The sequence below is a fragment of the Pan paniscus genome, chromosome 8 (assembly GCF_029289425.2).
Source record: "Pan paniscus chromosome 8, NHGRI_mPanPan1-v2.0_pri, whole genome shotgun sequence".
Classification (NCBI taxonomy): Eukaryota; Metazoa; Chordata; class Mammalia; order Primates; family Hominidae; genus Pan; species Pan paniscus.
The window spans coordinates 12,743,236-12,756,016 of NC_073257.2; the positions used below are offsets into that span (position 1 = coordinate 12,743,236).

Here is a 12,781-nt window from a genome sequence, read left to right on the forward strand (position 1 = left end):
GTCGCACTTTATGGCAGGCAGGGTCCACTGAAGCCCTCTTACCACCCTTCCTGCCATTTGGGATGTTTCTAACTATACCTTTACGTGTTTTTCCTAGGGCCTGGATTCCTTCTGAAAACATTCAAGATATCACAGTCAACATTCATCGGCTGCACGTGAAGCGCAGTATGGGTTGGAAAAAGGCCTGTGATGAGCTGGAGCTGCATCAGCGTTTCCTACGAGAAGGGAGATTTTGGAAATCTAAGAATGAGGACCGAGGTGAGGAAGAGGCAGAATCCAGTATCTCCTCCACCAGTAATGAGCAGGTGAGTGCGTCTCAGGAAGGAAGTGCCTATTCATTATTACTTTTAAATGCAGAAATCTTAGTGCACACTCCTCACTGTAATGAACAGATTTTGACGTTCTCCTTCCCTTTTTTACATTTGTAAAGTGCTCTGCAAAACTAAACCAAAACCAGTTCAAATGAATACATAGGTGTAACACTCAATGACCTTGACCCTGCCGGTACCAAGGGAGTTAAGTACAACTGCTCCTCTCTGAAGGTGCGCTGGCTCTTTCAAGCCTACAGTTACCAGAACAGTAATGAAGTCAGTGGTAACTGAGTGGACGGAAGGATGCAAAAGGTAGAAATGTATTCACTTCTCACCTGTGGGTCCACTATGAGTGTTTTCAGCAGAGAAGTATTTTCTAGTGTCTGGAATAATATATTACTTTTATAATGCCCACAGCTAAAGGTCACTCAAGAACCAAGAGCAAAGAAAGGACGACGTAATCAAAGTGTGGAGCCCAAAAAGGAAGTAAGTTGCCCACCTCGCAGTATCCAGGTGGCAAATGAAACAGGAAATATTTTCAAAGTATTTCAAAGACCGTCACTCTTGGTGGATACTTGTGAAATTCAGCTGCTGTCAGTCAGATAATATCCATCAAGTTGAAACCAGTCTTCTGACTTCCCTGTCATTATCTGTTGCCCTGGAATAGCAGACATGCTCCAAGTCTCCATCTTAATTAAGCAGCCGCTGACCAAAGCTTGGCTAAGTAGGGAGTGCACATTGCTATTCATACATTTCCTGGGAGCGCTGATATTTTTCCTAAGTATGATTAAAAACAGCACATTTATCCAGTATATCAGTTGTGCCAACATTTAAAAACTTGAAGGAGACTGTGGTTGAGCTCAGCCATTTTAAGTGATATAAGCCCTGCATGTTTTAAAACTGTAAATCTGGGCACATTTCAAACACATATTCAGTGAGAAGTGGTTTAGGATTTGAGGAAATTTGTTAATGAATCTAGTCCAATGAAGTAATTATAAGTTGACAATAATTTTTATATTCTATAAATTTCTGTGTTTAGTTTATTTTAAAAACAAAACTTATAGTATTGATAAGTAAAATTATAAATGAAGCTTATGTTTATAATTATTGTAGCTGTTAATTGCATGTTCTTTTCATTCACTAATTGGGGGAGATTTGTTTATTTTTAAATTGTGGGAAAATATACGTGACATCTACCACCCTAACCACATTTTTTAACAGCAGTTTATTCTATGGCTATTATGTATATCACTGAATTTTTATCCGAATGGGGGTAGTTCTTGAACTGGTGAATTATGTGGCTTCGTTTGGCGTCTAAACTCTTGTCTCACCTTTTAGGAACCAGAGCCTGAAACAGAAGCAGTAAGTTCTAGCCAGGAAATACCCACGATGCCTCAGCCCATCGAAAAAGTCTCCGTGTCAACTCAGACAAAGAAGTTAAGTGCCTCTTCACCAAGAATGCTGCATCGGAGCACCCAGACCACAAACGACGGCGTGTGTCAGAGCATGTGCCATGACAAATACACCAAGATCTTCAATGACTTCAAAGACCGGATGAAGTCGGACCACAAGCGGGAGACAGAGCGTGTTGTCCGAGAAGCTCTGGAGAAGGTAATGCTTGTCGCCACTGTGGGTGCCCTGCTGCAGCCGGCACTCCTGTCATGGTTAGGCTCCTTTCACTCATGCATCAACCCAGTAGCAGCTTTTACATGTAGCAATATAATGACACCAGTATCTTTTACAGCATTTCAAGTAATAATGATACTTTCCTCACCTAAATTTTTTACACATGTAATGAAGGGGAAAAAGGTACCTCATGCAAGTTGTGTTAAGTTTCTGTTCCAGTGTAGATGGTCTGTGTTAAGTTGTGTGCTGACGTACTGTGGGTTGTCTTTTCGTTCCAGCTGCGTTCTGAAATGGAAGAAGAAAAGAGACAAGCTGTAAATAAAGCTGTAGCCAACATGCAGGGTGAGATGGACAGAAAATGTAAGCAAGTAAAGGAAAAGTGTAAGGAGGAATTTGTAGAAGAAATCAAGAAGCTGGCAACACAGCACAAGCAACTGATTTCTCAGACCAAGAAGAAGCAGTGGGTAAATACCAGTCTTTTTTAGACTCTTATTTCTGAAAATGTACCACAGGTATGATGCCCGTTAATTCAGAAGGTAGCTGTGGCACATGCAGAAGATGTTTCTGAAATAAGATCAAATGTGAAATGGTCAGCTTTAGTTTTAAAAATTTTATTAAAAGTCCTATGATTTCTCAACCCCAGATCCCATATTACTGTGTACTGCTCAGGATTATTGTTAAATTGAGATTATAATACCTTAGTACATATTTATCACAATTAACTTATATAATTTCTCCATCTATGCATATATTTTATTTGGGCAAAGTGGCTGGCCCTGACTTTTACCTGGTGATTTCAGATGGGTAACATCCAAATGGTGAAATTATAAATGTAATTATCACAATAAATAGTTTCAGATTTCCCTGCACTTAACATTTCTACATTAGATTTTGTTAAAGAAATCAATTACTTTTACTTTATAGTAGTGACATCTCATTGGTCTCTAACTACCCTCCCTCATACCTGACTAGTGTCATGTGTCATCGTGTCCTGCTGTCCTGCTCGCGAGTTCTCATCCTCCCCACTAGAGTGGGAGCTTCTGAGTGCACAGGGTCCAAGTGCTCGTCCTACAGCCGCCACAGTGCTCAGTGAATTAGGGAAAAGTTTTGCTCCCGAAAGCTCATAACTTGGTTTCACTTTTAATAAATGACTATATAAAGTTTTGTGATAAACTAATTCTTCATTTTATCCAGCCTATATTATATAAATACACATAAACTTTTCATGAAAGAAGTATTTTTAAATCTGTGACAAAGATTTGGCAAGAAGGAAAATGGAAACTTCGAATAGATGAAGATAACTTGGTAGGAAGAGCTGGTGAATAACAAAATAAATATTGTTAACCAAAGACCAGGAGATCTGTGGAGGGAAAAAGAGAGCTTTATTTTCTGTTAAAAAAACAACCTGCACATTGGGTGTTATAGCCTTCAGTACAAGTGAAAGCTTGCTCTCCGAATAACTTTTCCATGTTCTTCTTTAAGAAATTTCACTGCTGCTCGTAAGGTTTTGAGGAGCTGACAAGCTCTGAGTGGTGAGGGATGGCAGTCGGCAAAACTAGTCTGAGAGCTGCAGCCAACATTTTGTGTTCCAGGTGCTTTTCCCCCCAGCTTCTCAACTCAGTTTTAGTTGGGTATGACAAGAATGACTGAATTTGTGTGATCAACTCTCACAATATCATTAGATGGGAATTAATGTGTGCTGAAGATAACAGAAGCACAACACCCAAAGACGCCAGGTGCAGTGGCTCATGCCCGTAGTCCCAGTGCTTTGGGAGGCCAAGGCGGAAGGATTGGTTGAGCCCAGGAGTGCAAGGTTGCAGAGAGGTGTCATTGCACCACTGCACTCCAGCCTGGGCGATGGAGCAAGACCCTGTCTCTTAAAAAATTCTTATGAGTAGAAATCTCTTAAGTTTACTAAAGAATCAAGAAAATGGGAAGAAGAGGCTATAATTATAATACTGTCTTTTGTAGCACTTTACCATTTGTGAAACAGCAAAAGTGGGTATTTTTGTACTCCTCTTTAAGATGAAGAATTTGAGGCTTATGAGATTAAACAGAATGATTAAAAACCTAGTTGGCAGAGCTGAGCTTTTTGTGCTCATCACATTCTATCTAGTAAAAGGGTTAGAATTCTTTCTTCTCGGCCAGGCTCGGTGCTCACACCTGTAATTCCAGCACTTGGGAAGGCCGAGGTGGGCAGATCACTTGAGACCAGGCTGGGCAACATGGTGAAACCCCATCTCTACAAAAAATACAAAAATTAGCCGGGCGTGGTGGTGTGTGCCTGAAACCCCAGCTACTTGAGAGGCTCAGGCAGAAGAATCTCTTGAACCCAGGAGGCAGAGATCAAAATGAGCTGAGATTGTGCCACTGCACTCCAGCCTGGGCGACAGAGCGAGACTCTGTCTCAAAGAATAAAGAATTCTTTCTTCCCAATTACATCTTACATTGTTGTAAGAAATAGAATAGTATTATAGGACAGAAAGCATGTAGGTATGCCAGATGCCGAATAATGGATGTCACGAGAAACACAGATAGATGTGTCCATTAAATATATCCCCAGAAAGGGAGAAATTGAAAACGAAATAATAGGGTATTTGGGAGAAGGGAAGGTGGTGCTGTGTAAAGTCTTAAAGACGAGGAAACTAAGAAGTTAAATCACTTGAAGCCACGTGACCCGTGGGTGGCACAGACCCCAGATGCGAATCCCGACACGCCTCATCCAAGCCGTTTCCAAAACTGACTCTGCAGCTAATGGGGATTTTTCTGAAGGTGCACTTGCTGACGTAACGGATAATAATGCACACAATACACAGGAAGGAAATTAGAATGTTTAGGTATCAAATGTAGGCTAGTCTCCCTGGGTTCTTCCTCCAGGGCTCTCGACAGCCGTCAAATCTGCATGTGTCCATCTACAGAACTTTCATATTTATACTGACCTGTTGTCAAGTGTTTACATCCAGAAGGTCTCTCATCTTCCTTGCCTCACTGTGGGTGTCTGTTCATGGTACTACCGTTAGTTCACCAACCCAGCTTGGAACTTTAGCTTTACTTTTTTCACTCTTCTCTTCTCCCGTGACCAAAGAGTTCAACCATGGTATATGGACCCTTGCACTAGAACATTCTTTGGGGGAGGTGTACATTGTGGGATGTTTAACAGCATCCCAGGCCTCTGTCTGCCAGTAGTACCTTCTGCCCTAAAGTTGTGACAGTCAAAAATATCTCCAGACATTGCCAAATAAGATGAAGACTGAGACTTGGCCACTAGATTTGAAGTTGTAAGTGACCCTGCTAGCAGCATATTAGTGGCATGGTATGAGTAAAGACTGCAGCGTATGTTAACAACGAGAGAAGAATTTGAAATAGGGAGTTTAGGCAAGTCTTTCAAGGAGCTTGTGGGGAGCAGAGAAATGCAAGTGGTAGCTGGAAAGGGATGTGAAGTCAAGAGCATTTTAAGAAAAGAAACGGGAATGACTCTCACAGAGATGGAAAAAACGGGAGGTGTCAGGTACCACCTGACAGCAGCTTGAGTTTGCTGACAACCAGGCATGAGCTGCAGTCATCCCCAGGGCTCCCTTTCCATCTGCTGTGCATAAAACGTATTCAGATTCCACAAAAGGTTAAGCCAGAAAGATCTTTTAAAAGCACCACCTCAAGAGTTTGCCATTTTAACCAGTCGCTTACACATCCACACCCAAGTCTAAAGACTGCCCCGATTTCTTACCTGCAGTGCTACAACTGTGAGGAGGAGGCCATGTACCACTGCTGCTGGAACACATCCTACTGCTCCATCAAGTGCCAGCAGGAGCACTGGCACGCGGAGCACAAGCGCACCTGCCGCCGGAAAAGATGAAGCTGGCCCTTCCCGGAGTCACCCCGATGATTACTCTTTTCAGACACAGCGGTTTTTGTTTCCAAGAAGCCAAAATTGTTTAGAATTTGCTTCCCATTTTGCACCAGCCTTTAAACACTTTTCGTGAAGAAATTTTGCACAGTAGTTTAAATCTTTTGTTAATGCTCCTCCGAAGTTTTTCAGGGGGTAAAAGTAACATCAGTGGAGGGTATTATTTTAAATAAATTTTAATTGAGAATTTGTTGCATTTTCAGCAAATTTTAAAACATTTTTAGGTTTTACAGAGATTTTAACCTTTAAACAACAGATCTTTAAAAAACAGGTGAATACAAGTGAGTTTAACAAAGAAACATTTAGAATAGATCTGAATGTAAGAACTACAGAACTGTTTCAGAAATAAAACATACTACCTTGATGTGACATTTTTTTCTTAACCTTGTTGAGCTGGTTTTGTTCAGCTTAATTTACTGTTCAAAGGCATTATCTGTTGGTCACACCAGTGGGTATATGATTGAATTTAGGGAACAGGGTTGACACAGCAGGGCTAGTCCTGCATATTTTTTCTTAAATATTTCCCAATTGTGTTTTTCATTATTTCTTTTCAATATATAACTTTTATAACAAATTATTAGCTTTGATCTTGTAGTTTAAAATTGCAGGGAACTGGGGTAATCTTTTACTGAGCTGGATCTTAGAGAAAATGAATATTTAAATTTTAAAGTTTGCACATTTCATCTTTGTCCTAACATGAGTGCTTGTAACAAAATAAACAACAAAAACAAAGCCAAAAACTACCTTTATCCATATGTGAAATTATAGATGAGGCATACGAATTTGCTTAATGCTTCCCTTCCCACATATCATCTCACTGCCTATTATCTGGTGTCACCTCATGTATCGTAAGTTAATACTAAAAGAAGAGAAAGCACTTAAGTTTCACAGAAGCCGTTATGTTTGTAGTAATGGGTCATTGCCTACTAATGAACTCCATCACTGTACACAGAATGAAGAATAATGCATGTTAATTTTCTTGTATTAAAGATGCCGTGATTTGTAAAAAGTCTGTATTTTGCGGAATGTCTGGATTAAGAAGCATTACCAATAGGAATGGATCGATAGTTGAATAATGATTTTTTATACATAGATATATAAAATACAGCCAGGAAAACTTAAATTACTTTTCTTTTAAAATATCTCACAATTTATGTGGTTTTTTTTAAAGACTGATCTTAGACCAAGTCAAATTCCCATTTATCATTTAGTTATTTTTTGGGGTTAGAGAAATAATTTGTACCTATTTATTTAGACCTTTGATATTTATTAAAGCAATTACTCACAATGGAAGTGAAAGAATCAGGAGAAAAGCCTTTTAAAAAGTATTCTCCAGGTTTGTCAGGGTCACTCTAAAGATAAAAATGTAACTAAGTCTTCTGTGAAATATCATCCATCTAATCTTGATGCTGTTGCAGATGGTGGTGACACAAGTTAATTGACAAACTACTGCCAAATGGTGCACAATATTTTGTAAAAAGTACCCAGTAGCCCCATTTCATACAATGTACCTAAATTATGCAGTAACTTGGCATCATCGTTCCCTCCTTGTTGCTGTGTAATTAGTCAGTGTTGCCACAGTGTGTGGCGCTGATGGAGATGTCAGAACCGAGAACACTTAACCTTCTTTGATTGTTTTTCAAGTTTTAAAGACTTCGATCCACCCCTATGAGAGCAAGTAATTGTGGAAATATTTTTGGTGTAAAATCATTCCAGAGTATGTAATATTTAACTGATAGCTGCATGAAAGTGAGATTCGTGTTACTTTGGCTTTTTTGTCTCTGTTGACACGGTTGCACATTTCCAAGTTACTACAGCGTGAAAACTGTGTGTTTAAAAAAAAACAAAATTAAAAAAAGAGATTGTGGCCTGGTTTTGTAAAAGTTTTAGGTAAAATTACAATTGATTGTTTTAGGAATCATTATTAAAAATTTTCTGCAAATCATAAAGCTATATCGAGGTGTTGAGCTTAGCCACTATGCACATTGTAATTATTCATTGTGGCTGTCCAGTTCTATGATGCATTCTGGCATTTTGTAAGCTGCTCTGACTAGCAATATATAGATTCATTTAATGTGTTAACATTGGTTAATAAATGTATTTAAAAAAACTAGCTTTAGTAATTTGTTTATTTAGTCTAGTCCCCTATACCCAACCAAATACTACTGTCGCTAAATGTTGATCATATACTGTGGGTCACTCTTTAGTGACTGTTTAACTTTATATAAAATCAGTGTGTTAAACATCATTCGTTCACTTAAACGTATAAATTGAATTTACTTTCACCAGATCTCAAAAAGACCATACATGATATAAAAAGGAGAGGATGATTATTATATCAGCTGCATATCAATTATTGCAAATCAGCCTGAAAAACAGATACACAACTCAGAATGCAATAGATTCTTAATTGGAGGCCAGCTGAGGCTAACCCTCTGCTGTTTTCATCTACTTCTTGGTATGGTAGTTGTGGGTAGTTGACCAGCCCCAGGTCTTAGTGCCAACATTAACCCAGCCTTAGTCGGTACTCTGGTTTTCATCATTCATGCCATCATTCATCATTCATGTGATAGACGTATCACAACTGGGATCAGATGGTTTAGGTCTGAATATTAAAGTCCCAGTTCCTGTAGGATTGTAAAGTTTCCAACAGTAGTAGTAGTATCATTCTATTCACCCTCATTTTGTCTTTGTTCTTCTAGATACATTTTCCTAAGCAACAGGCTTACTGGTCCTCAAAAATGAGGTGTCGGCCAGGCGTGGTGGCTCATGCCTGTAATCCCAGCACTTTGGGAGACCAAGGTGGGTGGATCACCTGAAGTCAGGAGTTCGAGACCAGCCTGGCCAACATGGTGAAACCCTGTCTGTACAAAAATACAAAAAAAATTAGCCGGGCATGAAGGCAGGTGCCTGTAATCCCAGCTACTTGGGAGGCTGAGGCAGGAGAATCTCTTGAACCTGGGAGGCAGAGGTTGCAGTGAGCCGAGATCACCCGATTGCACTCCAGCCTGGCTGGGCAACACAGCGAGACTCCATCTCAAAAAAAAAAAAAAGTGTCACTTGTTATTTTATGAAATGCCAACTCTGATTCTAGACCTTAATTATTAGAATTGTGTTCTAAAAGTCTTTTCAATAAAAAAATTTCAGCTGACAAATACGAAACCCATATCTATAATACATGAGTATCACTAAAAATTTCAGTCATTGATGACAGCAAAGTGAAAGAAGGCCTCTAGGAGGGTGTATGGAGTGAGTGAAGTGACAAGGTTGCTTCTGTAATTGGGGGCGACCAAATTGAAGTAGTGAAGCAAGTGGCTTAGAGAATAAAAAGCATTTTGCCACTTTCCAATATTAAAAGAAAATAAAACTAGAAATAGGATACTTGTGTGAAAGTGATCTTTTCATAAACAAGAAGGAAAAGTGTGCAACTGGAGGAAAGCAATAGCTTTGGTCGGGCTACTCAAGACAAGATAGGTGTAAACAGGGAAGTTTAAAAAGATGTAATAACTTGCTCAGATTTACCCAGTAGGTCAGTCTCAAGCTCAGTTCTGTTTGATTGTAAAACCCATTTTCTTAACTCTTACGCTAGGCTGAATATATGGATAGAAAATTATTTGACAAACATTTGAAATTGAAGTCATCAAGTTCAATACATCTGGAATCAAACCCATCACCTTCCCCTGCCTCACTCCACTTCTCCAGCCAGCTCACTGGATGCCCATCTCGGTTCAGGGCAGTCTCACAGTCCTGGTCACCCAGACTAGACCATGATGTACCAAGTGGCCTCGCCCTGTTCTTTGCCTTCAGTCTCTAATTCAGTAGTTCTCAAACTTGTGACATCAGGATCACTGGAGGGCTTATTAAAGCACCACTAGGCTGCACCTCCAGCATGTGCATTGCTCCCAAGTTCCTAAGTGTTGCTGACGGGAACATCCTTTGAGAACACTGCTTTACTGACATGGGGGGGGGCAGGAAAAAAAAAAAAAGCAATGGACCCTTTCCTGAAAAGTGCACTTACACATGCATGCACAGGTAATGCTGCATAAAATTCTGTGGATTCCTAAGGCCTAGAATTATGTTGACCCTCACGTTAAGAATCCTTAATCCAGTAGGACTGGAGCAGCAAAAATGTGGGGAGGGATACAAGGGGAGGCCTGTTACTGTAATTTAAGTAAGCCAGAGCCTCTCAAACATTCGTGAGCACACAGATCACCTGAGGACCTGGTAAAGATGCAGAATCTGATTTAGTGGGTCTGGCATGGGTGCGGCAGGTAAATCTGCCGGTTCTAATGAGCCTCCAGGTGGTATTGATTCTTCTGGCCAGGGACAGTACGTGAGAGGCCGGGTGCTCAGGAGTGTGTAAATTCATGAGATGAAGTACCACTGCACTAAACTGTAAACCCCATAAAGCAATACTATTAAATAAAAATATATGAGGCATGCATTTAACTTCAGATTTTCTAATAGCCATTATTTGAAAAGTCAGAAGTAGGTGACATTAATAATGCATCTTAATATATCCAGAATATCACTTCAACATGTAATTAACATAAAAATGATTGAGATCGCTTACATTCATGTTCAGCACTAAGTCTTTAAAAGCCGGTGTGTCTTTTATAGCTTCTGCATACTTCCATTCAGACTGGCCATGCTCATCCACATGTGCCGGTGGCGACCTGTATTCAATTCGGTACGTTGGACGGAGCAACCCAAAAATAAGGGCTTTGTCTTAGACCAGAGCATGCCCTATCAGCGCCTTACCTATAGTAGATATTCATACAGCAAACGTATTAGAGCTTACTCAGAACAAAGAAGCTGAAAAAAAAAATCAGTTCTTGCCAGAATTTAAGCCTCCCTGAGGGTAGGTTCTTGATATGTTTCAAAGTCTCAGGTTTGAAAGCTTACAAATATCTAGTCAAGCTCCAAAATGACATTTCAATTAGGCAACCCTGGCAAGGGATCCTAAGTCTCCTTGTAGCTCTAAAGGGCAGTCTGAGAACCCTTGAGTCGAACTCCTTAATTCCACACTGCAGAGAAAACAGACCCGGACCTTCTTGGTGTCACAGTATTCATAATACCACGCCTCCTCTTCGGTAGTCCTTTACAGACTGTAGGTGGCTTCATAAAGCCTTGCAAGGAGAGGAAGTAGTCCCTACCCTCCTGGAACGACGAAGGATAGAATAGCAGAAGCTACAGAATGCTGAGGAAATTCAGAAAACACTGTGTAAACATCATCCACCGATTCATCAACGTGAGAGCCACTTGAGCTCCTACAGCATCTGTGTGGGATGTGGGATGTGGGGTATACAGCAATGAGCAGAGCAGAGCAGACCTCTCCGGTCTCTTGAAAGCTTACACTCTAGTGAGCAAGATGCCATGAAGACAGAACGCAGGACTGTAGGATACAGAGGAGGCAATAAAATCTCAGGGAAAGAACTAGTGAGCTGAACCTTTCAGGGTGAGCAGAGGCTGGCTGGGGATGAAACAGGACAGAGGAACCATATCGATTTTGGATGATTTATTTTCCTCCTTCATATTTTTACAATGAACATTAATACTTTTGAAAGTGGGGGGAAGTTAGAAAGAGGCTTGCTAGAGAGGTGTGTAGTAAGAGTTATAGGAGAGCTATGGGAGATTTGACGTGGTTACAGAGGCAGAATGAAGGAGGGTACTGGCTTAAGAGGACGAGCAGGGGCAACGGCACAGTGAGGGCAGCAGGCCAAGATGTGAAGATGAGAGAAGACGACCCAAGAAACGTGAAAAGCGGGAAGGAAACAGACGGAGGGAAATCATGTTTGGCACAAGAGGAACCTATTTTTATCTAACCAGGAGCCCCTGGAGAGAGAAGGTCCAAGTCTTCTCCAACGCTGGAATTTAAAAAAATTATCTTAGTCTTAAAATTGATACAAAAGTAAAGGTTGAAAAAGCTACAAAGTGAAAATGTCTCAGCCAATTCAGTTCTCTTGTTCAGACGCAATCACGGACCCGTCCAGTTTCCCATGCATCCTTCCAAAGACAGACACACACAATGCTAGTGCTATCCTAGCACTGAGAACAGTCAAATTCAGTTATCTGTAAACATGAATTTAGACACATATGCATATACATACACGTGTGCATATGTGTCTGTACGTATGTCAAACTACACTCAAAGTTTCATTAAAGTATAACCAGAAAGTAGAATAAATTGTAAAGTATGAGCATGGTGGCTCACACTTCTACTCACAGCACTTTGAGAGGCCAGGGCAGGAGGATCACTTGAGGTCTGGAGTTTGAGACCAGCTTGGGCAACACAGTGAGACCCCACCTCTACCAAAAAAAAATTCCGTTAAAAGTGCCAATCCACTGTTTTCTATCTCACTTTAAAGAGGATCATAAACATTAGGAAAGACTAAGCTCTGAATTTTTAGAATCTTTTAATAATTCTAGCAGCTGAATACCTGCTAATGGGAGGGTGAAGAGACGTGGGACTGAGGACCACACATTTTTGGATTTGTCTCCAGTAAAAATTTTGTTATTTGTATTCAGTTTCTTACTGCTCTTGATCCTTAGGCCAAAGAGAGCTTACTCAGAACAAAGGAGCTGAAAAACAATCAGTTCTTGCCAGAATGTAAGCTTCCCCAAGGGTAGGCTCTTATCTGCAAATGTGAATGTATACACAAATGTATACATGTATACACATAGGTACTCTTTTCATAAATCATTTCCAAGCATTTTTATTCAGATTTCACTAGTGTTTGTGGGAAGCCTTCAGAGTCCCAGCAAGGGACTTCCACATCCCCTCCCAAAGATGCCGGGGGAAGGAGTCCAGCTGAGACTGCAGCCCCTGGGTCCCAAGCTCTGGCCTAGAGACACAGTTCCAGTTCTCAAGCCCAACCCCGTAGGCCATGAGGGAGGGGCATCCTCCTTCACACCTGTCTTGTAGGGAGGTGTCCTCACC

At 40.6% G+C, this 12,781-nt stretch overlaps 1 protein-coding gene across 24 annotated transcripts in view; it reads left to right on the top strand.

The window, feature by feature from the left end:
- ZMYND11 (zinc finger MYND-type containing 11) overlaps window positions 1-7,415 on the top strand; it is a 124,581-nt gene extending 117,166 nt beyond the window's left edge. For 22 of the 24 annotated variants that reach the window (XM_055092343.2, XM_057298797.2, XM_008953079.5 and 19 more), the window contains 5 exons: window positions 98-305; window positions 729-797; window positions 1,650-1,922; window positions 2,216-2,401; window positions 5,668-7,415. In XM_055092343.2, coding sequence (XP_054948318.1) covers window positions 98-305; window positions 729-797; window positions 1,650-1,922; window positions 2,216-2,401; window positions 5,668-5,790 — 859 coding nt within the window. In that variant the 3' untranslated portion in view covers window positions 5,791-7,415. The remainder of the gene's footprint in view (window positions 1-97; window positions 306-728; window positions 798-1,649; window positions 1,923-2,215; window positions 2,402-5,667) is intronic. The other 2 variants (XM_063607213.1, XM_063607214.1) reach the window with 1 other exon arrangement.
- The last annotated feature ends 5,366 nt before the right edge of the window (window positions 7,416-12,781 follow it).